Source organism: Octodon degus, unplaced genomic scaffold (assembly GCF_000260255.1).
Source record: "Octodon degus isolate 3935 unplaced genomic scaffold, OctDeg1.0 scaffold00123, whole genome shotgun sequence".
Taxonomy (NCBI): domain Eukaryota; kingdom Metazoa; phylum Chordata; class Mammalia; order Rodentia; family Octodontidae; genus Octodon; species Octodon degus.
The window spans coordinates 5,182,943-5,207,370 of NW_004524699.1; the positions used below are offsets into that span (position 1 = coordinate 5,182,943).

At 56.6% G+C, this 24,428-nt stretch overlaps 1 protein-coding gene across 3 annotated transcripts in view; it reads right to left on the reverse strand.

Annotated features, from left to right (window-relative positions):
* Positions 1–3,108: 3,108 nt before the first annotated feature.
* Abl1 (ABL proto-oncogene 1, non-receptor tyrosine kinase) overlaps positions 3,109–24,428 on the reverse strand; it is a 150,724-nt gene continuing 129,404 nt past the window's right edge. For all 3 annotated transcript variants that reach the window (XM_004640447.2, XM_023700488.1, XM_004640448.3), the window contains exons 4-11: positions 20,914–21,186; positions 14,648–14,732; positions 13,996–14,173; positions 12,402–12,586; positions 9,500–9,652; positions 8,300–8,389; positions 7,821–7,985; positions 3,109–6,166 (exon numbers count right to left, since the gene is read on the reverse strand). In XM_004640447.2, the coding sequence (XP_004640504.1) occupies positions 4,461–6,166; positions 7,821–7,985; positions 8,300–8,389; positions 9,500–9,652; positions 12,402–12,586; positions 13,996–14,173; positions 14,648–14,732; positions 20,914–21,186 (2,835 nt within the window). In that variant the 3' untranslated portion in view covers positions 3,109–4,460. The remainder of the gene's footprint in view (positions 6,167–7,820; positions 7,986–8,299; positions 8,390–9,499; positions 9,653–12,401; positions 12,587–13,995; positions 14,174–14,647; positions 14,733–20,913; positions 21,187–24,428) is intronic.

The window sequence follows — 24,428 nt, forward strand, 5'->3', positions numbered from 1 at the left end:
GGGAGCAAGGGAGGGTGGCCAGGTGGAGGAGGAGGGAGAACACCGAGACCCCAGGGTGTGCCCCCCATGGTGCTCCCTCAACCTGGGAACACCTGGGTACCCACCTGGAGGCACATCTTTGTCCTCTGGGGGGGGGGGTGCAGGCTGCTCCTGCAGAGGGAGCCTGTGAGCGCCTGCTAAGGCGGCATCCCCTGGGGTGTCTGGACGGCCCTGCTTCCTTGCTCCATGATCGCCCTGGGAGCTCAGTACCCTCTGAGTCGAAGGCAGTAGGCGGCTGGACCAAGCTCTCCCTCAGCTCCTTCCCACGCATGGGTGAGACAGCAAAAGCCAAGGGCCAAGGCGTAGGGGCACCCGGAGCCAGGTTCCCCGGCTAAGCTCCCTTTGCCAGCTCCCTCGCTCTTAGAGATGCCTGCTCACGGTCACTAGCCAGGACAATCACTAGCCTGGAGGAAGTGGAGCAGGGCCAGCGGGCTCATCCTGCTTAGCTGCACACTGTGTGTGTGCACGAGCAGGTTTTTAATTTAGCAAGACTAGATTAACCTCGATGGAGAAGCCTGGGATCAAGGAGTGAGGAGGGGGAGCCCACAAAGGGCCCTTTCATCATTAACAAAAACCCCAACAAAGCTATTCTTCCCAGTTTGCTTGTACATTCGAGCTCAATAACCCTGAAAATCAGAACACTAAGACTGCAAAGGGCATTGGTCTGTTAAATCAGCTCCCGCTGCATTTGGCTAAAGTTCCTCTTTAGGCCCTGCCTGCTGTCTACCCCACGGCTGCAGCAAGGTCCTGGGCCCTGTCCTGCCACCCTGGCACCCGGGATCCCTCCTCAGGATGGTGAAGACAAGACTAGACAGCATTTATGAGATCTGCTTAAAAAAACAAAAACAAAAACAAAAACAAAAAAAACCCATGCTGAATGTCAAAAATGCAAAAACATTCCAGTAAAAGATGTATGCTTCTACAATCTTCCTCTTATTTTGAATACACTGATCCCACAGTTCTTGCCACCTTCTGCAGCGCCTCTGCAGTCCTCTTTTGTGAGGGTCTTTAGTCGTGCTGTATTGGCTTCCTCAATGTCCTGAATCGACTGAAAGCCTTTCCCCTTCATGGGTGCTTCAACTTTGGGGAAGAACCAGAAGTCACAGGGTGCCAGGTCTGGTTGAGAGACAGACACCACCGTCTTCATGAGCCTACATTTCCGCTGGATGGTGCTCAGCGGCAGATCACACCTCGTAAAGACCCTCAGGAAAGAGCACTCCAGAGCTGCTGCAGAAAGTGGCAAGGACGAGGGGTTCAGTGTGTTCAAAGAGGAATATTTTGAGGGGGAAGCACAGCGATGTATCTTTTGCTGCAATAGCTCCTCGAAACACGCACCATGCATTCTGAACATACCTCACACTTCTGGAGACTGGATCAGGTGCATGTAGGAGTGCCCAGGCGCACCCGGCTTGCTGCCACAGCCCCACCTGGCTGCTCTGCTCTCTGAGCCCAGTGCCCAAATGAGGCCCACAGCTATTTGCTGTGCTTCACCCCGACACAGAAAGGGCTTTCGCAGATAGGTGCATCTAAACATTTTGCTGTTTGCATGGATGGAAAGCACTTTTTTGTATTTTGCTATATGCCTGGAATATTCATTGAGATGCTCCTGGGGCAGCTGCTGTCACAAGTACAGGGGAGGTGCCTCGTCATTAATGTGCCCCAGACCCTGCTGCAGGACAGACTCCAGACTCCAGCAGTGGCTGGGGCTGTCAGGGTGGAGCTCAAAGTGACAGTGGGGTAGGATGCTGCCTGAGAGGTTATGGGCAATGTGTTCTGTGCCAGGAAGAAGCGCAGGCCTTTGGGGTAGGGTGCGGAGTCCCTGGAGCTGTGGTGCGGGTGCAGACTGCACCTCCTGGAGCCAGGAGCCCCAGTTTCCGTGATATTCTCAAGAGCCTCTGTGAGCTCTCAGGAAAGGTTAAGAGCTGCTGCTTGGATCAGCCAGACCAAACAGGTGATGGACACAGGGCTCAGGGCCCTCATCTGGGGGGTGAGGTGACAGGTCTCACCCATGGGAGCTGACTCACAAGTGACCTTGACACTAAATATGGAAAACATGGGTGACAACACACCTACACAGTGGACAGGCAGCCATGGGGACCTGCACGTGGTCCACTCAATGTAGGGGAAAAGCTGTCCCCAGATACAGTGCGGAGCCCAAGGGAAGCCGCGTTACTGGCAGAAGAGCAAGGACAACAGCTCCAGCTTCCTTGCTTTGGCATCAGGGAAAGTGCGCAGGGCAACTGTGCCCAGAGTTGCCTGTTGGGGTCACCGTGAGGACCAGGGTGGACTCTGCAGCCAGGCCTGAAGGCCATCCTTGGGGGGCCCTGCCAAGACCTCCCAGAGGGCTGTGCGGAGTGCTCTGCTTCACCCTCTGGTGAGGATTTGCACCCTCCGATCAAAGGTGCTTTGAGGGCTGGTGAGATGGCTCAGTGGTCTAAAGCACCTACTTAGAACAAGCTTAGCAAAGCACAGGGACCGCGGTTCAATCCCCCAGCACCACATGCCAGCCAGCCCCGCCCCCTGGTGGGCTGAGCTGGCCACACACATATACACACATAAATAAAATTTAAAAAAAAAAAAAAAAAAAAAGGTGCTTTGAGCTTCCCTTTTGACACTGTCTGTCACCTGGAGCTGGCACCTTCTACCCTCAGGGACAACAGCGTGGTCCCCCTGGTCTCTGTCCCCCATGCATATCCAGAAACACACCTGGCACATGGAGGGGGGCTCTGGGGGCCAAGGGTGGGGACAGAAAGGGTTCATGCAGCCAGTGAGGACATGGGATGTCACCTCCCTCCCTTCAGCAGTGCTGTGCTCAGGGCCACTGAGGATAGCCGGACAGCTGCGCACTCCATGGACACAAGATGGGCCCGAGAGCAGAGCAGCGCAGACTGCAAAGTGGTCCGGGGACACGGGTTGGTCCTGGGCCCCTGGGCACAGATGTCCTTGGAGCTGCCCACCATTCCCCTGCCCAGTGTGCCCCGATACTGGACCTTGCCCCTCAGAACCTCAGAATCCCCCCAGGCAATGGCTTGGAATGACCGGGAGGACAAGGACCGGAGCAACCTGCCAGTCATTTTGTAAACACTTATTTATTTAAAAAATACTACAGAGGAGAGATCTGGATTCAAAACCACGAAGTCATACACAGAAACAAAATGTGCTGGACCGAGGGGAGACCACGGGCACTGCGGGGGACACAGTGGAGAACTATTCACACGCCATGTATAAAAGAGTGAGTCTATAAAAAGAGCGTAATTACCAAAGTATAAACGCGAAACAGAGTGGCACGGCAAGTTAACAGGAAGGGGCAGCACCTGGGGCTGGGAGGTGTTTGGTTTTGTTTGCAAGGCCACAGGGCGAGCAGGTGAGGCACGGTGGGGACGTCTTCACCACCGCCAAGGTCCAGGTCTGGCTGGTAGTGCGCGCATGGCTCAGGAGGCTGAGACCTGAGGAGGGCCCAGGGCCCACCTGCTCTCCCGCTGGTGCCTGTGCATGGTCAGGGGACCCATGAGGCATGGCCCCTGCACTAGCCCTGGGCCACCCAGGGGGACGCACCAAGTATAGCACTAATCCTGGGCCTCCCCAGACTCATGTACCCCCAGATAACACCAGGCTACACGTCGCTCCTGTGATGAAAGCCAAGACATCCGTGCAGTTCAAAGATGCTCCTCCTGATGCGTGTGGCCCCACGGCAGGGCTTCGGCCAGAAGCTGTCGTGTCACAGGGTGGTCCGGAAGCACCTGTGCAGTCCTTGGGGAGAGGGGGAGCCAGGTGGAGAGCCGGGCCTCGGTGGCCCCCGATGCCCCAATTTGCAGCACACATTAGGAGAGCACGGGCTGAGGTATGGGCCCTGGACGCTGGCTGGTTCTTCGCCATGCACTCCCCTCAAACCATCAGCATCTTCAGGTGAGGAGCCGGCAAGAGCACCTGCCTGGGGTGGGCACAAGGCCAGGAATGACAAGCAGGGGCAGTGGTGGGCACAGCCTTCCTAGGAAGGGGCTCCCCATCAGGGTTGTCAGTGGGAAGGTGCAAGGACAGTGCACTTGGGGGGCTCCCTCACCAGGGTGGAGGTGTGACACAGAAGGCACAGCCGGAGGAGGGGCTCCGGACAGGAACAGAAGGGCAACAGTCCCCGCTGGCTGGCTCCAGCGATCTCCGTCCATGGCGCCTGGCGGGGCCAAGGCTGGTGGCTCCGGTCAGCTGAGCACAGTCAAGAGCTGGAACTCCAGATGCATGGTAAGGACAGGGTGGCTGAGGAGGGGCAGGAGACGGCCACTCGCAGCGTAGGTAGTAGGGCTGCATCCACAGCGCCGAGCCCTGGGCCGAGGTGCCAGCTCAGGGTCCTTGGTCAGCCACCGCCACAGGCAGGGGTGAGCCCTCTCGGGCTGCAGGCAGCTCCAGCTGGTGCGTCCTGGCTTTTGCTACCTCTGGACGATGTCACTGATCTCCTTCACAGAGCTCAGCAGCTTGCTGAAGTCCTGAGTGGCCGCAGGGCCACTGCCTGCAGTCGCTGGGCAGATCTGCAGCTCCCGGAGATTGTTCTCCAGTTTGTTGATGGCCTCTCGGAAGGCGAACTTGTTTCTCATCTGCTGGATGGAGTCCACATAGCTCACGCAGAACGTGTAAAGGTTCTTGCCGGCCTCTAGCACCGCGCTGTGGCTGGCCATCTGCTCCGAGTTCCGGGAGATGGCGAGGCACAGCGCCTCCGTGCTGTCCAGGACCATGCCTTTCGTGACTGCCCCACTGGCGATCCGCTCCGGGGGCTGGCGGGTTTTACGGAGCGACACACGGGTAGATATGAGGGGGACAAAGGCAGTGGAGGAAGGCTGGTCTCCTGCCAGGCTCGAGGGTGCCGCTGGCAGCAAGGAGGGAGCGGGTGTCGGGCTGGTAGGGGTCCCCGGTGCCTTGGGAGCCGACTGTGGCTTGGGCCCGGATGGGACCACCGGTTTTTTGAGGCCCTCCGCCAGCTGGCCTGGCTTGGTGGTGTCGGCGTTCACAGCATCCACAGCCAGCGCTGTGGGCTTTGCTTTTGTGCTGCCCTCCCCAGTGGTCTCCTGGCCTGGGCTCTGTGAGGTCTTCCCTGCCTTCCCTGCAGAGGCTGGCGGGGGTGGGGGCGCGGGTTTAAGCTTGGACAGCCGCCCCTTATCTCTGCCTGGGGACTCGGAGGGGTGCTTGTGCCGCCTCACCCTGGGTTCCTCGGCAGGGCCTTTGCCAGGGCCCCCAGGGGTGCCTCCCCCCACCCTGTTGGTGGGGGGCCCTGGCTCGGCAGCCGTCGGGGTCCCTAAGGCACTGCCCTTGCCGGACTCTTCCTTGTGGGCAAGGCCAGCAGATGGGGCCATCGCCACCTGCCGGCGGAGGAGCTTGGGGGTCAGGCTGGGGGGGCTGGAGCCTGGGCTGCACTCTGGGGCGTCCTTGAACACCTCATCAGCAGCGTCTTCTCCTTTCTTCACCAGCCTGGGCGGGGGCGTCACCGTGCCCCGGGCCACCTGATCGGGCCTGTTCTCGCTTGCGCGCTTCCGCGGCAGCGCTGGCTTCTCGCTCTTGTGCCCTCCGAAGGTGGATGAGTCAAACTGCCTCCCGGTGGACTGCAGGTCCCGTGGCAGAGTGACGGCCCTCCACTCGGGGTCCTTGGCCCCATGCGGCACACAGGAGGCAGAGCAAGAGCGCAGGAAGCGCTTGCTGGTGCTGCCGCCGCCCTCCTCCTCACCGGCTGCTAAGCGGCTGCTGGTCAGCGTGCTGGACTTTTTCCACAGGTGAGGAGAACGGAAGCCCGAGCCCCCCGATTCCCGGAAGGCTCCGTTGGGGATGCCAGCTCCATTGCTAGGCCTTGGTGACTTGGTGGGCTCAGAAGCATCGGGGGCGGCGAGCGCCGGGGCCCCGTTGAGCTCTCGGCCATCCTCCTCGCCCAGCCCCCGGCGCTCAGACTGGCCGTCCACGTCCCGGAAGGAACTGCTGCGTTTGGGCGGGGTTGGGGCCATCTTCTTCTTCTTCTTGATCAAGGCACTGAACAGGTTGGTCTTTTTATCTTTGGGAAGGAGGCGTTCGTCTTCCGTGAGGCCTCCGTCTGGCGCACCTCGCTCTTTTCGGGGGAGCAGCGGAGACACAGCAGGCTCGTGGTCCAGGGCATCTGAAACACAGTGGGCGGGGTGAGCTGCACAGATGGGCGTCAGGGGCTTGGGACCGAAGGGGCTGGGGCGAGGTCTGCTGCACCACCCACTGTGCATGGGGCAGATGACCTCCCTGCACCCGCCTCTGCTCTTGCGGGGGATGAGGGTGGCTGTGGTAGGGTGCGTGAGGTCCCCACCACAGCCCGCAGGCTTCTCGGTGTCCCTGGGCTGGGAAGTGCAGCTGTATTAGGGCCAGCTCGAGTCCCATCCCCTGAAGAAGTGGGGCAGAAAGCTGGATGGCCCAGCTGCTTACCCAACTGGGGGCTATGACCACACCGCCCTGACTACACCTGCCCCTGCCCCTGACGTGGTGCGCTCAAGCTACAAGGTCCTACAACGTGTTACACCAGGCCACTCGCAGCTCTCAAGAGGAGTAACATGGAGGGAGGAGGCCGAGCCTCAGGGCTGTGGCAACAGGCCATCCTGTCGAAGCAAAAGGGGACCTTTGAAAAGGGCGCTCTTTCAATATGAATAGGTGTGCCTGTGACATCTTTCAGGGCTGTCAGGTCCCTCCAGTGGATGACAGAATTCCTGTAGAGGACTGGCTGGGCAGAGGGGCCAAGAGACCAGGAAGGCCAACCACTCCCCAGCTTTAATCAGGGGACACAGGCAAAGGCAGGGGAGCTCTGGTGGGGGATCCACAGGCCATGCAGGGCAGGACCCTCCCGGCCCTTCAGGTGACCACACCTCACCGCACCCCTCTGCTGAGTCCTGCTGGCGCACATGGCCATGGCTCCCATCCACTGGGCTTTTTGTAAGCTCAGCCAACAACCCCAAACTGCAACCCTAACAGAAGGGTGAAGGGGTACAGGCCTCGGACCATCCATCTGCCAGAGCCTCCAAGGCTGGGGTAAGGAAGGCCAGTGGGGCGTGGAAAGAACACAGTACAACCAGGGCACGTTTCTTTGAGGAGTCTGCACGTGTGCTTTGGCATACTTACGTGATCCCACATGTGCAGTCCCAGCACACGCACGCCCCCACAGTGTGAGTGCTGCACTCACTCCAGCGATCCGGGTCTGTGTGTGCTTACACGTGCGTGTGATGCAGGCTGCCCGTGCCACTCCGTGGCACCTCCACCCAAACCTGGCCTTGCCACCCCTTGCCTGACCCAGGCTGCAGCCCATTAGTGTCCTGCTCACCACCCTCTAAAGCTTCTGCTCAGCTGGTCGGTGGAAGAATCCAGGCTGCTGGTCTGGGGACACTGCTAACTCACGGCAGAGCCTGGCAGGCAGGATGTACCAGACAGAGGTGGGGGAATGAATACCACCTCAGAGGTAGCTCGTGGCCCCTGCTGAGCTACTCCATCGCTCCCACCCTTATGCCCACCAGGGGAGCCCTGGGAGCACACTGCCCGACAAGCAGAGGACACCCGCTGGTGTCTGGGGGTCCCACTGGCTCCCTGAGTCAGTGCCTCACAGCAGCTGCTCTGCGTGGCCTAGAGTTCGGTAGGAGCCTGGAAGATCCACACGTGCTGAGATGGAGGAGAGGGTGAGGGTGCGAGGCTGTGCTCCCTGCTGAAGCAACGCACGGCACCAGGGGCTCCTGGGAAGGGGTTGGGGCCCAAGGCAGTGTTCTCACCACAGCCGCTCGCAGCCTGGATGGCGGGGAACATACCGTTCTCTCCCTGGCCCTTGGAGTGAGGTGCTTCAGGCACGTCGGGGGCATCTCTGTGCTCGGCTGCTCTCCTGGAGGTCCTCGTCTTGGTGGGCAGCTCTGGGGCCTGCAGCAAGGTGCTCACAGCCCCTCGCACACCTTGTTTACCCAGCTCCTTTTCCACTTCTGAGAACAACAAACACAGAGCCCAGTGGCTGTCAGTGATGGTCTTGGCTTGGAATAGGTCCTCTGTCTTTTTAAGATAACAGTGGGCGACAATACAGCTGCAGTGGACGCTGAAGAAAAGACACTTAGCCTTTTCCAGAACTCTGCAAGGCCACCAAAGGCAGTGAGCCCAACACCTCTGCCCCCTTTCTGATCTGAGGCAACTTGGGGCAACTGTGCTTCTACTAGGAGTGAGCTGAAGGCCCAGGCTGGGGCTCCGCATGGGCGCCCCATGCAACCCTGCACCCTGCAGGCGCCCCAGGGGTGCACTTTACCATCTGAGATACTGGATTCCTGGAACATGGTTTCAAAGGCCTGGTGGATTTCAGCAAAGGAAGGCCGGTCGGAGGGATTCCACTGCCAACCTGGACAGACAAGGACAAATCAGACATCTGCACAAGACCTTGCCACACAAGTTGTGGCAACAGCTCCCAAGGTGCGGCCCAGAAACCAGAGGCATCCCAGCCTGTGGACACCTTGCACTGTGACAGGTTAGGATGACACATGCCAATGTGACCTAGCACCCACATGAAGGCTTTGAAAACACATGACACACTAGCAGAAATGTGAACTGCAAACTCCAGGGAGACACGGAAGCGAAGCCGGTCTATAAGCCCTTTTCCCAGCCCTACTCCAGCAGGCGCACAGAGCTCACAGCCATGTAGCTTGTTTTCACCTCGCCCCTACTTGGTGGCTACCGAAGTGTAGAATCTTCAGACAAGGGAAATGCTAATTAAATGAAGCTAAAACGAAGGTGAAGCGAGCTGAAGACCCCCAGGGCTTCGGGTGAGCATCACGGGACACTTCTGACGGGGGGCGGGGGGCATGACCTGCTCCGGAAGCTGAGCTGTGGCAAATGTTCTCAAAGCCTAGAACGAAGTTACTTTTAGCCGCAGCTGAGCCTGTAGAAAAGCCAGGATACCACGCAGATGTCTGCGGGGAAGGACACTTGCTTGTGGTGGCAAAAATCAACAAGCGCGCGAAGCCACCAAACATGCCAAAAAGACGGGCAGGGGCAGTGCATCGCTGCGGGTTTGGGAGCTACGTAAACTACGTGGTGTGACGCAGACCTGAATCTGTGCACACCAGAGGGCCGCTGCCACACTGCTGCGTGGAAAAGGCTGAGGCACAGTGACATAAAGACTGTAAACCACATGGGTGCCTGGGAAGTACGTAACAGAAATGCCTCCACATGCACACACATGGGCGGGCACGTGAAACCGACTAGATAACCGCGACTACAGCAGTACGTCTGGAGGGAGGGGCTGGAAATCAATCAATAAGGAGGCCAGGTTTGGGGCCTATCCAATTTTTGCTTAAAAATGAAACCAAAACAACTCATGTATAGACTGCTTATGTGCACAGGTACATAGATGCACTGAAAAAGGCTGAAAAGCGTGTATCAGACTGTCTGAAAGCTGCACGGCGGGCCTTGCGGGGCGCCGTGCCCCACAAGGCCCGAGCGGGGAGCTCACATGCGCGCATGAGTTCGTAGACCTTCTCCGGGCAGCCCTCCGGGCGCTCCATGCGGTAGTCTTTCTCCAGCAGCTCATACACCTGGGACAGGTCAATTCCTGGGTAAGGGGACATGCCATAGGTAGCAATCTCCCAAAGCAGCACTCCAAATGCTGAAAGAAAAAGGAAGGGTGGGGAGTGGAGAGGGTTTAATACACTGTAATGAAAACCGGCTGGCTGGGCCGCAGACACAGGAGCTGTTCCGCAGAAGCAGCCGCTGTAGTGACATTAACCAGTGAGACTGCCAGTTTCTTCCCTTTGCAGCCAGAAGGCCCCGAGAGCGAGAGGACATCTTGGCTGCTACGGGACTGCCAGCCCCTTTCAGGAAAGAGCCCGTCTTGCTGGGCTATATGGCGGAAGTCAGACACTGTTCCGCTCAGCTAGCTGAGAGCAGGGCACCCCCGGTTTCTGGGTGCACAAGATTATCTGTAAGGCTCCCTGGACTCTAAATACCTCATAAAAGGCGCACGAAATCTGTCAACATTTGAAATCCAGATTATGACCTGGAAATCCCACTTCCATGGACAAAGCCCAGACCCCTTGGAGAACCAGAAGACTAGGGCTAGGGCAGGGAATGAACCTGGACTGTCTGGTCACTCTAGAGCCATGGAAGTGGCCGCACTGTCCATGGGCCTAGGAGCTAAGTGCCCACTAGCCAACGCTGAGACAGCAACAAGAACAGCAGCGGTACATGCAAACATGCCCAGATGTTTCCATCCAAGGGTCCTTCACGACACCACAAAGACGACAAAAGCCTAACTGGTCACCACTGGTTACTTAGGAAAGTGCAAAGTGAGGAGCAAGCACGTACCCTGCCTTTCCTACATGGGCGGCACCACTGGGTGACAGACGAGAGGAACCTTCTTTTTCCATTGTTCCATTACCAAATGAATAAGGAAACACAGAATTGAGAATTACCACAGGGCACGCCCTGGGAAACTATGGATGTAGGCACCAGGTTTCAACAGCTGTAGAACGAACACACACACACACACACACACACACACACACCCCACCTTGGAGGAAATCAAGCATGATACCAAGCAAAACCTTTTTTGTTTCCTGAGACAGAATCTTTCACTCTGCAGTTCAGGCTGGCCGTGAACTCACTTTGTAGCCCAGGCGAGCCTTGAATTCACAGTGATCCTCCTGCCTCAGCCTCCTGAGTACTTGGGTTACATGCACGTGGGCCACCATGCCCGGCCAGGCATTATATATTTTTAACCCAAGTACACATCTCTTCTTTACCTTAGTGAAAGAAAAGTCAGCTGGAATGTGATCAGGCCAGCGCGATCTGAACGCTGAAGCCAGCGGCACAAGATCAGAGCGAGGACACACGACGGGCAGAACACAGGATATGGGGGATGCTAGCGGACACGTGACAGGGAGGTCTCAGCAAACAAATTGCAAGGGAAACAAAGATGGAGAAAGAACTTACGGGTCGAAGAGAACGGCGCATGTCACCACAGGTGGCTCTGACTTGGGGTCCAGCGTCCACCTGCGGCACATGCGTGACTACCTGAAAACACAGGTGCCACAAGGGCCGAAGAAAAAGCCACATGCATCACAATGTTGTGCATACTCTGCACATACTGGTCACCTTTATATATAAAATGTCTTAAATTCAGAAACATAGTATTTTAATGAAATTTAGTGATTATAGTCATTTTTAATCTTAAGAATAGTGTTAATATTTATATTTGGATAATGATTATTCACATAACTAACTAGACTTCATCCATTTATAGACTTTCTATTAATTTTATTATTAAGGAGACTGATAAACTGATTAGATCCATTTATACCATCGGTGGTTCAGAAACTACCACCAAATCTGGGGTAGGAGTGTGGCTGTGCTGGAAATGTCATTCCTCTGTGGGAGACTCATGTTGAAACTTTTACATGCAGAATAATAGGATACCCTGGATTCCCTTCAAAATAAAATGGGTCCAGGGAGTAGGCGGGGGTGGGGGGGGTGGAGACTGCCAGGAGCAGAGGATTACTAAGGCGGGGTGCTGGGCATGCGGGCTCCTTATACAGCTCTACCTTCTTACGCTTATAACTTGCCATAATGAAAAGTCCTTTAAAAAATAAAAACAAACTGTCACATGAGATCTCAGAAAGGAGTGTCCTGCTTAAGGGCTAAGCCAAAGCAAGCAGCACACCCAGCCCGGAGGGGGACTCGGGTGCCTGCGGGGCTGGCCAGCTGTCTCAGCAAATCCAAGCAGCAGCCTCAGAACAGGGGCATCCAGATGCCAATGACAGCACCTGGGAGGCTGAGGCAGGAGACTGCTGGTTTGAGGCCAGCCTGGGCTACACAGTGAGACTGTATTTCAGAACAGAAAGAAAAAGAATGATACATTAAGATAAGTAAATTAGGGGGCCTGCCCCTTAGCTCAGCTCTTTAAGTGGCTGCTTCAACAAAGCTGTCAGCGTTAGGTTGCTGTGGTTTCGATCCCCACAACTCAAGCCAGCCAAACCTGCCCTGAGGGCACTCGGAGCAAAAAAAGAAAAAAAGTAAATTAGGGGTCGGGGAGATAATAAGCGCTTGCCTAGCAAGCACAAGGGGCTGAGTTCAATCCCCAGTTCCGCAAAAATAAATAAATAAATAAGTAAATGAATTATTCTGGATTATTCAGAAAGAAAAAGTACACTTTTACTTCATTTAAGAAAAAAATAAAACAAAAAACAAAAACAGGAGAGAGGATTTTGGAATGAGAGAAAAGGAAAATACCAAGGCTAACTTAATGCGGCACAAGAAATGGAGAAACAAGCAGGAGGCGAGGATACGCACGTGCGTGTGTGCGTGCGTGTGTGCGTGCACGCTAGGCTGGCCTGGCCTCCTGCGGCAGCAGCCCTTACCCCAGACGTCAGACTTGATGGAGAACTTGTTGTAGGCCAGGCTCTCGGGCGCAGTCCATTTGATGGGGAACTTGGCTCCAGCATGGGCCGTGTAGGTGTCCCCCGTCATCAAGCGGCTCAGGCCGAAGTCTGCCACCTTCACCAAGTGGTTTTCCCCAACCAGGCAGTTTCGGGCAGCAAGATCCCTGGGAAGGAAGGAAGGAAGGAAGGAAGGAAGGAAGGAAGGAAGGAAGCTCCTCGTGAGCACTCCCAGCTGGCACCCTGCGTCAAGGCCACGAGGTGAAAGCCCAAGCCCCAGCCACGGGGCAGGCAGCAGAGGGGCACTGGAGGAGCATCCCTGGCCCGGGACCTAAGCCAGTGACTTGGGACCCAGAGACCCATCCACAGGATGACAGTGACAATGACAGCACCTGTCCCTGAGAGGTGGTGGTGGGGAGTGACTTCCACCAATGCCTAAGGACAGTCTCAGCCAGGGTCAGTATGGTTGCTGTCACACTCTGACAGGTGGGGGGACCACATGCACAGCCCAAGCCTTGAGACTGCAAGACACCAGCCTGTGTACCCCAGCTGTGGCCTCCTTTACCCCTCTTCCGGATGCCCCCCAAACATACTCTGAACACCCCCACTGCACAACCTGCTATCCTTGAGCCCACCTCTCCCAGTGAGGCAGGGATCTCATGTTGCTTTGGGGACATTAACCATGAAATCACAAGGCCCACCTGAGTGGGGGAAGCTGCTTATGCGAGACAGCCTGATCACCAGCAATGAGAGAGAATTAAACACAGAAGAGCTGGCCTAATAGGATTTCGGGAAAACACCAATCTGCCTGAACGGAGAGGGGTGGCCAGCCAGAGCTGGGAAATCTCAATTTACAGCTCCAGGGCTCCAGGGTGGTGAGTGATGGGAGTCCCTCGCCCAGGCCTTGCGGAGCATGGAGAATCTGCCTTCCCAGGGCCACAGCATCTCACAGGGCTGCTCTTATCCCTTGCCCCAGGTCTCCTGCACAGCTGTTGTGCTTGGGTTAGAATGTCTTGCGTAACAGACTTTGGCAGAGCACAGCAGGCTCTGTCCTGTGCTGGCCAGCACTTTGCTAGGAAGCCACTTCTACCTGCAAAACATGCAAGGACCGAGGTAATTGCTGCACGTTTGAAGGTCAAAGCACTCCAGGCCTTGAGGACAGAAGCACCATTTAGCCCGCATACCCATCTACAATTCTGACAATCAGGGAGAGACACATCCCTAGACCACATGACAGCAAGTGGAGTGGACAACGAAATGATTATAAAGAGAAGGGAGGAAGAAAAATCATATGCTTTGAGAATGAAATCCACGCAATGGTTGTTACCATGAGCCTGCGCAGAAGCCCCGCCAGATGCTCCCGGGAAGCGGGTGGCAGCGGTGGGCGGCAGCGGCAGCCGCCCGGGCAGCGCGCACTCTTCGAGGGGCTGGGATTACTGAAGGCTGCCTCTCAAGAGCGCCACCTAATGCTGCACTCTCAGAGGGCTCAGGTGGGTGCAGCCTGAGCAGCCGCACCCCGAGCAGCGGCACCCCAGCGTGCACCTTGTCGCCGCATGAACCCGAGGAGCTGGCCTACCTGTGGATGAAGTTCTTCTTCTCCAGGTACTCCATGGCCGAGGAGATCTGCGTGGCCATGTAGAGCAGCACCACGGCAGTCACCTCCTGCCGGTTACACTCCCGCAGGTAGTCCAGCAGGTTCCCATAGGTCATGAACTCAGTGATTATGTAGAATGGGGGCTCCCGTGTGCAGACCCCTGTGCGGACACAGGCTTCAGCAGTGGCTCTGCCCAAGCGCAGAAGCCCTGGTGACACACGTTCCTGCAGCCCATGACAGGCCCGACTGTTACTGTGGTTCCGAGCACCTGGTTTCGTGTGCTGTTGTGGGAAGCACGGCTACACCCCTTTCCTCTCAAGCCTGGGGTCTTGAATGTACATGGGGAGAGGCCGTCACTGGACACAGGCAAAGGCCAGCTCCACACCAGGTGACCCCAGGTGGCGGTGCCTGCAGGCCACGTCTCAGCCCCCGAAGCCCATCTTCAAGGTGCACCAGGCAGCTCTTAAGTCTCCACTGCCCCCAGCCCAGCCCACGCAGGTCCCCGTCACCAACTGCTGGCACTGGGGGAGCAGAGCGCATGTCTGGTCCAGGTCGGGCCACCCTCGGCTTCCTTGTGGCCTCCAGGCCCCTGGGTGTGGTCCGGGTTTCCCTCCTGAGTATGGCACTGACTTACCGAGCAACTGAACCAGATTAGGGTGCTTGATCTCCTTCATGACCGCAGCCTCTTTCAGGAACTCTTCTACCTCCATGGTGTCCTCCTGCAGAAGGAAGGAGATGGACGAGATGAGCTCAGCAAGCAGTGTGCAGGCAGGGGCAGCTGGAGTCCAGCCACCTTCTGCTGTGGCACTGCTCCAGACAGGGTCCATGACAGGTGATGTTCCCTCTGGTCCACACTGGCTGGCATGTTCTGGTGACTTCCGGTGGCTGCAATGCACTGTTTGGGATTGGGGGTGACATGTGGACTCCAATGTGACTCCACTTCCCCATGACTGCCCGGGCTCCCAGAGTCCTAACTTACTTAACAGAAAGAAAAAGCTGACTCTGTGAACCTGGAGTGCATGTGACTTATGGAAAGACCCTGATGGTGGTGGCGGGGGAAGGGGGTGTACCATAACCCCAAAGAATACCATGTTGCAATGTGGCAGAACAGAGGTCACTGAACTGCTCACACAAAAGCAGGAGTGTGGGTGTGAGTGTGACTGGCCCCAAAGGAAGCAGCAGCCATGCGTGGGGTCGACCAGCACTAGGCTCCCAGTGAGCCTCAGCAGCAGCTTCCTCATGACCCTCGAGCCCACCGCACTTATGTCAAGAGGGCAGGCGGAGGGTGAAGCCACTGCACACGGGGCACTGCTTTTCCACCCCCTGGAGCACTCCAGATTTGGGTCTGTGTGGCGGAGGGTCCTGTCACAGAGTCTGTGCTGGGCCTTACATCTGAAGCTTCCGACCCAACCACGAGAACCAGAGAGGTGGCCGTGGAGGTGAAGGAGGATGCACGCCTGCCCCATTCCCACACGAAGCCTGGGTTTGTATGCAGAGAGATCGTGTGAGGGTTGGGAAGGATGTCTTTTTGGTGAGGGGGTTGTGTTCGGTTTTGTGTGTTTTGAGGGGTTAAACCCAGGGCTTTCACACTGACCTACAAGCCCTAGCTCTTTTTAAGTTTTTATTTTTCAGACAGCATCTGTTAAATCACTAAGTTGCCCAGGCTGGGCTCGAAGCCTCCGAAAGAGCTGCGATTCCAGGAATGCACTATCACACCCTGCAAGGAATTGGCCTCTTGAAAGTCAGGCTCCTTATGAGGTACTCGCTACCAGACTTTCTGTGAAAGCAGAACCTCAAATGCTGCACCTGACACTTCAGTGCCCTCACGGTCCCCTTGCTAGGACTGCTGAGTCCTTGCCATGATGGGGACGGACCTCCCGAGGACAGGCCAGCCTCTCCCTGGAGCCTGCCTGCTCTGGTCAATCACATCCGCAAGTGAAGCATGTAATGAGGACGTGCGTCAGCCCATTATCACTTAGCTCAGGGCCCAGGGAGGCCGAGACCCAGAGGCAATTTACTGCTCTTCCAAGATGGCCAACCCGCTTAAGGCCAACTCTGCCGTTTAGGTGAGCTCACTCCTGCTACCACCCCGCCGCCTGCCTGTTTTCCCAGGCCCCTTTGCTGGTCGGGGTGCAGTGCTCTATTCTGCAGGGTGACACACTTAACACCAAGGATTGGAGGGCTGTGCCCGCCAGGATCGAGGTACCCAGGGCTGCGCCTGCGCAGGACAGGGGGGCGGGACTGGGCTTTCAGAACCCTCCTTGGCCAGCCATGTGTCACAAAATCACCCCAGAATGACACTTTCTAGACAAGAACAGCCTTTGTTTTTAAAGCACCATACAACAAAACACACAGAAGCCAATTCAGCAGCATCAACTGCTTTTACAGCGACTGCCTCTGTCCTGTCCATGTTAGAAAGGTCTGAGGACGCACACGTTTGCAGAAGCAACAGCAAGGCTTTCAGAGCGTCCCTCTTCTATCCGTCTGGCCCTCCACACACACATGTGCACACAGAGGACTTTATTTCTTGTTTCATTCTTTCAGAAAATCACTGTGAATCTGTCTCCCCCTGCTGGAATCAAACATGGTTCACTTTATCACTTAAATGAGTAACAGTGACCACAACCGATGGCCAGCTGATGGGAAACACCGCCATGCATCCTGTGCTCTCACTACAAAAGACTTTTGGGGGTGCTGGCAGCCAGGGCTGTGGGGCTGCTCTACCCCTGAGCAACAGCCCAGCAGCGCCCCACCTGCTCTGAAATTGAAGCCAGGGTCATGCTAAGTTACTTGGGCTGCTTGCAAACTCTGGGCCCTCCTGCCTCAGGCTCCGCAGCAGCCAGGACTGCCCAGCTTCCATCGTCCTTAGGGAGAGGATTCTTCTACTTGCAGAGTAAAGTGAAACTCAGTCAGATGAGTGAGGGTAGAGGAAACACTCTAAGGGAAAGCTGCATTCAGCTGCCTGCTGGGGAAGAGGTGGGGTGACAGGGCTGTTCACAGGGCCGGCCGGCCGGGACAGCGGTGCAGACTGACTTGCCCCGGTGCTGTGTGACCCTGGCAACTCTAAATCTACTCCCCTCCTTTCTTCCCTCCTCTCTTGGCTCTCATTCTCCTTTACAGTACAAATCTAGGGCCTTTACATTGAGATATAGCCTCAGCCCTATAAAAGAAATATTTTTTTACATTAAAAAAAACCCACTTATGTACGTATGTGGTACAGGGTCTTGCCATGCAGCTCAGGTTCGTGCGATCCTCCTGTCCCAGTTTCCCAGAGCTGGGATTATAGGCATGCACCACCAGGTCCGGTTCTGGTGGCTAGCACTGTGTGCCTGGGGTTCCGGGGCCAGCACAGCATGTAGTACTGGGGGAACCTGGGTCCTCGTGCTTGCCAGGCAGGCACTTAGACAGCCAAGCTATCGCCCCAGCCCAAGGGTCATGATTTAGAAATGGCTGTTTTCTGAGGACCTCCTTCTCGGCATGAAATACAGCCCTGAAGGGAGGCTTTTGTGAAGTTTTGCTTTTTCTTTTTTTGTACCAGGGACTGAACCCAGGACTTTGCGCCTGCCGGGCAGGTCCTCACGCTGCTGTGCTGTATTCCTGGCTCCCTCGCGGGTTTCCACAGCAGCCTGGGGCTTTCACTGCGTGAGCTAGGGAGTGAGGCTCCAGCACATGCAGTACCTGCCTTCACCATCAGAGGGAGCAGATGCACTGTGACCGGAAGCGCAAGAGTGAAGGGGCAGTTTTAGCAGGACCAGGGAGCAGTTCACAAACTAGAAGGGACTTGGACTTGTGGCAAGAGCCTGTGGGAAATCACTTCCCAAAGGTACCTAGGGTGCTCCAGGGCCACGCAGCAGCAGGCTGGTCATAGTCGCGGGGCCTCTCCAGGCTGGGCTGCTTCCTAGGACAGCCAGCATGACCATGCCCTCCTTTCCTACCAGCTTCTAGATTCCCCAGTGAAACCACTTTTCTGAGAGAAAAATAGTCAAATGAAAACCAAAACAGTTCATTGTGGGAGTAAACAGGCCCGGTCCCCAGGCCTGGCAAGGGGTACAGTCAAGACCACAAGCACAGGCATCAAGGAGTGAGGGCCGGGCGGCCCCTGGTGCGTACTCTGCCTGTTCAGGAATTCGGTTATTTTCTTGTTCGCAGTACATTTGCTTGAGCTCATGAGTCAACGTTAATGCCACAACTAGATCAACAGTGCTCTCGTTACAACTTGCAAAACTCAGGGAGTTTCACAGAGAGAAAAGTCGCAAACGTCTGGAGCACAGCTCATTTAAAATGTGCAGCTTCTTCTACTTGGCAGCAGTTCTCCAGGCTCGGCCTGCCTGGCGGCCTCCGGAGCAGCTCCAGCCCACAGGCCTCCACAGGGTCGACTGCGGTCACTGGCTATGAGCGGGGCATGTCGCTGGCTGTTGAGGAGCTGCAGGGCGAGCAGCGCAGAGGCCAGCAGAGCCGGACAGGCCCGGGGGAGGACAGCAGGCCTGGAGGTGGCGATGCCGGGTGCATTTTCAGTGTTTGAGGAACAGGAGCCTGGGGACCTTGGCGCTGGTAGCTGGGTTGAGCCCTGGCTCCTCCCTTTCCCTGTAGGGCGCAGGCTGCAGATAGCTCAGTGCCCTTTTCTCACCCACCAAGGACTGAATGGCGCCACGCAGAATGCACACTCACAACTGCCAGGCCCGCGGAGCGCACAGGAGGTGAGACATCGGCGTCATTCGGAGCCCAAGTTCTCCATCTCCCAAGTGAACAGAAAGCTTGACAGGCAGGCAACAACCTGCTCCAGGGAGACCGTGAATGGCCAGGCAGTGGGGCTGACCAAGGTGGCAGCGGGGCTGTGACCGCTTTCCCAGTCTGCTGGTGGACTGACCGACAGGCATCTAGGAAGTCCCAGCTGACTGGGTCTGTGTGTTGCGGGGTGTGGGAGGGCCCACTGAGGGCTGCTGCCCACAGCATAAGAGGAGAATGGGAGGGGAAGGTGGTGCTGTGGGTCCTCCTGGAGGGCACGTCATGCTGGCTCTCCCGACGGGAACTTGGCTGTTACCACTGGGGCTACTCAGGTTCTCACTGTCACTGGGGATGGCTGCTGTTCTTTTCAGGGCGCTCTGATCCTTTGAGCATTGCTATACCTCGTGTAGCAGGCAGGGCTCATTTGAAAACTGAAGAGAGGTTGCACGCAAAGGAGCCTCCAAGCGGCAGCCTTGCTGCTGGGAGAGGCCTGAGAGCACAGCCCAAAGGCTCTGGCGGGGGCCGAGCGGGCCCTGCCTGGGCTGCGGTGCTGTCCTGGCTGCACTGGACCTGGCCCTCTGGTTTCGCTCCATTCTTCTGGAGATCGGAACTCAACTGCCCATGTGTGAAATGGCAGAAGATGGTTAAAAAGCTTGGGTGCACAAGGAGGAAATGCCAGGACCTCAAAACCACGGTGACCACTGACAACACACAGTGCCAGGCCCCAGTGCTCCTCCACACGGCGGTCTCGTGGCACCAGCACAAAGTCGTGTCCATCCGGAGCCCCAAGTCCTGCAATGGCTCTTGATTTTCCAGGTGATGCCACTGTGACTCACTGTCCCCCTCTCCCCTGGCCTTTGGGGTCATGCTCTGGGCAGCCCTCTCGGTCAGTCGGTCTGCTTCTCAGACCATCTAGGAGTGCAAGACCCAGCGAACAGAAGCAAAGAGCTCTGCAAATATTTACTATATTAGAAAACAAATGCCACCTGGAAAACAGCCAGGAGAGCGCAAGGTGACCAGCCATGCCATCCACCCCCACCAAAAGCATCTCAGCCCAAAGGCCAATGTCACCTTGGGAAGCTACTGACGATCTCTAGAACTCAAGAATGCAATTTGCTCTAGACCCACCCCTTGATACCACTCAGAGCTGTGGCTCTCTAGAGTCCGCCTGCACCAGGCCCAACACACATACCCCATGGACTTTGGGGCCACATGCACAGTGTGGCCTGATTTTCCCAGCAATGGAGGTTTCAGCTTTTCTTTCCCAACAGCTATAAAAAGGCCAGGCTCTTGCGTTCACTTATAGCCAGTGGTGGGGTGCTCTCCACGGCTGAGCCCTGGTCCCAGTAGGAAGGCAGATGGTTCAGAATGAAAACTTCCTTGGCACCCGCGCTGACTTCAAAGAGCTTTAAAAGCAAAGCTCAGCTGCCTGGACACCACAGCACTGGAGCTGGGAGGGTGAGGATCCCAGTGCGGGTCTGCAGCAGCGGCAGGGGAGAGCAAGCCCCGGGTCCTGGGCCCCACACACCTGCCCACCGGGGCTGTCAGCACTCGGACAGGAGAGTGTACTTCTCCTGTCTAACCCGTGGCAGGCAGCGGAGGAGCAGCCAGGAGCAGCAGGAGAGGGGCCCCACAGCTTTACCAGTGCTATGGTTTGTGTCTGGGTGTCCCCCCAAAGCTCACGCAGGCATGGGGCAGCTTCTCTAGTCTGGGATCAGTTCTTGATCCAAGTGCTGGATTATGGGTGTGAGTGCTACCCTCGCCCCAGAGCAGATAATCTGTATACAAATGTGAGGAGGGAAGAGTGACTGGTTAGCTGCCACAGCTGCTGACCCGCCCTTGGCTGTTTGCTGTTTTCCACAGCCATGAATGGCTGCCCTCTGCACCCTGCCCTACAGAGGAGTTTGTGAAATCTCCACAAACTGAGTTAAAAACACCTTTCTTTAACTTTGGGTGTTGGGTATTGTGTCCTCGCAATGAGAGGAGACAATCAGCATAGCCAGGGCGGGGCGCCTGCTGCTAACGCCTGGGGTCTACACTGCAGCCCCCACCCCCTGGCAGCTCCCACCTGCATGCAGACACACACAGCTGGAGCTCGGCCCGGTGGGGAGGAGAGTGGCCACAGTGGGCAGCTTACAGAAGGGTGCCCCACCGCCGGACACCCTGGAGGCCCACCTTCAGGGTCTTCACGGCCACCGTGAGGCTGTACTTCTTCCATACACCCTCGTACACCTCCCCGTACTGGCCGCCACCGAGCTTGTGCTTCATGGTGATGTCCGTGCGTTCCATCTCCCACTTGTCGTAGTTGGGGGACACGCCATAGACTGTGGGCTTGTTGCGTTTGGGTGCGGGGTAGTGCAGGGTGGTGATGAGCCCATCGGCCACCGTGGAGTGGTGGTGAACCAGCTCAGCCAGCGTGTTGAAGCGGCTCTCGGAAGACACATAGAGCTGCGGGGACAGAAACAGCAGTCACCAGGGGCATGCAGAAGGCCACTCAGGCTCCTTCTCTGCATGCCGGGACTTACTTGGTGAGCAGAGGACACAGGAAGAGGCCCCAGGGCCCTTGCACTGAGGCTCCCTTGCCTGTGAGCCACAGCCGCCCACTTCTCTTCTGTTATCGTCCCAAGAGCAGTACCACTGGCTCTGCCACCCAGCCTGAAGTCAGCACCTAGCACAAGCACTTGTCACCAGCTGTTTCCTGTGTATCTGTGAGACCACTGTCTCCACCTACCTTTACGGAAGCTCTATGAGAATAGGCCCTGAGCAGTCTGTTGTTGGCAGAGATGGGAACCGAGTTCACAATAGGTACTCAAGGCTTGGGTACGCTGGCCACCTTTTGCCTCTTCTCCCCCCATCCTTTGGTCTATTTCAGGGATGCAGTGTGGGGATGGTTCCTTACCCAAAGGACCCTGGTTAAGATCCACACAGAACCTCTGCACTGTGGATGTGGAACTGAAGCTACTGGCTCGCTGAGGGTGGGAGACGCTGAAGCTGTCGCTGAGTTGGGTGCCGAGGTGAAGGCAGCCTGGACGGCGGGGACGCTGGGGTGGACGGGCCAAGGGAACCGGTCAGGCTGCAGCTGCAGCACCTCACTACTCTGAGCCTGAGCCTCGGCGGGAGCAATAGGCCTCGGCTGGCAGCACTGCTGGGGTGCTGGGGATGCTGGGAAGACCCTTGTCTGGTTGGGGACACCAAGTGCCCTCTAGGACCCATGAGTGTGCAGAGCAAGCCTGGACCCCCCTCTCCGCTTCCTGATACAGGCGTGATCCTGGCCACGCTGCTCCCCACGCACCCTGCCACTGTCTGCCACGCTGCTGCCCACGCACCCTGCCACTGTCTGCCATCTGGACTTCGGGCCTCCACAGCTGATGCCCACTTCTCTTTCATGAAGTTACCGCCTCAGGTATGTTGTTGTGTGACTAAAAACTAACAGAAGTACTTTCTGTACATTTATCATGCCTGACAGTTAAAACATCTTTAAAAAGAGAAAGTGATAAAATATGCAAGTTGATCCCACCTGTGACCTTCAAGAAGGTAAACAGGATTCAGTCAGATTTTCTTCCTTTGCGCTTGTGGGGATGGCACAAGCCTTTTACTTCTTTGTTATTTTGGTGGTCCTGGGATGGGCCTGGGGCCCAGTCAATAAGCTATATCCTGGGCCTGTTTTAGTTTTCATTTTGAGACAGGGTCTTGCTAAGTTGCTCAGGTTGGGCTTGAATTTGTGATCATCCTGCCTCAGCCTCCCTGCCCCACTAAGCTTGGCAGACAGAAACACAGTTTAAAAACCTAGGCAAGCCAACGAAGGGCAAACTTTGGGTTGACTATTTTCTGCTAACAATCCTGCTACAATAAAATTCTAAGAAACCCAAGAATTGTCCAGAAAGACTTCTTCATACCTCACATGGAGACTGTGGCCCTGGGCCCTGACTGTCCCTCTGCAGTAGAGCCTCTGAGAGGCAGGATGCCAGGAGGAGGAGCCCCACAAGAGGGCCCAAGAGGCCTCTGCAGACAGCGCCTGGCCTGCAGCATGGCAGGCTGGGAGCTCAAATGCGCAGCGTGCCTGAGTGTAGGTGGAGGAACGGAGTGGTCTCCGGCATGTCTACCCCAGCCTGGCAGCCTCACACACTCTCCCGCCTTCGTCACAGACTTGGAGGCAGCTCACAAAGAACAGTGGACGGGACCCAGGGACAGCACGACCCCACCCAGGGTCAGCTGCCTGGTGACTACACTGCAGGCGTTGCTCTTCTGTTGGGTCAGTCCAGCTAATGATGCATTCCCTACCCAGGAGCTTGGAGAAGCAGGAAAAGCCACTCTGAGAAGACTGCCGTGGCCTCCCGCTCTGGAATTCGCTGGGGGTTCATGGGACCAGGCTCATGGCCCACTTTTCCCAGAGAAGCAGGCGGCAGAGTCACCTGAAAGAGATGCTCCCGCCCCAAGGTAAACCCTAGCGTCACACAGACTCGGAACACACTCACCCAGGCCCCTCACGAAGCTTTTCTGGGGGCTGTCTCAGATACAGGAGGCTTCACTAAGTGGACAGACTTCAAAGTTTCAATAATTAAATGTACATACTCTGATCAGAGTTCATTGCTCACCCTAGAATGTAAATGTCTGGAAAACAACTTAGCAAAGAAAAGGAAGAGCTCTGGGAATCAAAGAGTTGACGGGAAGACCAGGTACCACAGAGGACCTGCAGAAACTGGGGATAAAGCAGAGAGAGGAGAGGCGCAGTCTGGATGGCTGAGCACAGCCCAGGGCGGGTGGGCGAGGGAGCTGGCAGCCCCAGGATGACAGCTGACAGCACTGCTAGTCCCCAAAGCCCGCCCACGTTACTGCAAAGCGCAAGGACCTCAAGGGGAGATGCCGCCACCAAGCCTGGGAGCTGCTGATCAGGCTACCCTGGGAAGGCGCTCATCACTGTAAGTCGAACAATGCCAGCAACTGCCAGTCACAGAACTGGGCTTGAGGGTATCAGGGGTCACCCTAGCTCAGTGGGTGGGTGCGACAGGGCCACAACAGAGCTGGGGAAAGGAGGTAGGCTAGTTAGAGGCCCCTCCCCCAGAAGCGGAAGCAGCGGTGTACTGGGGTGGGGAGGGCCACCGTGGGCCTGTCCCTATGATGAGAAACTGGGGACATGAGGTCCTCTGGGGGGCTGGCTCTGAAAGTGCCATGTGGCACCCACCGCACATCCAGCATGGGGGTCAGGGGCCTGTGTGCTTCCTCGTCTGCCAGCGTGGTCAGGGATATGCCTTGACTCAAGTGGTCACCACACTGCAGGGTCTGGACAGAGGAGCCACTAGAGCAAGGAGCGCCTCACAGGCCCACAGCCTTCAAGTGAGGGGGACACTGGTGTGACTCAGGGTGCACAGAGACTCAGCCCCTGAGTGCCTGGGAGTGAAGACCACCCTAAGGCAGAGCCCACAGCCCGGGCCGCCCGCCCAGCAGGCAAGGTGCGGAGGACTCAGCGGCAGGGAGCACGCGCACAGACAGGCCTCGCTGTCTCTCTGCCTGCCCCACAGCTGGTGGACTCAAAGGCCACAGCGCTGCGAGGAAACCACTTACCCAGCACAGGCAGGAATTTTTTTTTGGACTTATTTTTCCTTTTATTATTTTTTTCTCTTTGTTTTATTCTTTTTCTTATTATTTTGTTACATTCACCTAATTCTATTAACCTATTTTTAACAGGATTC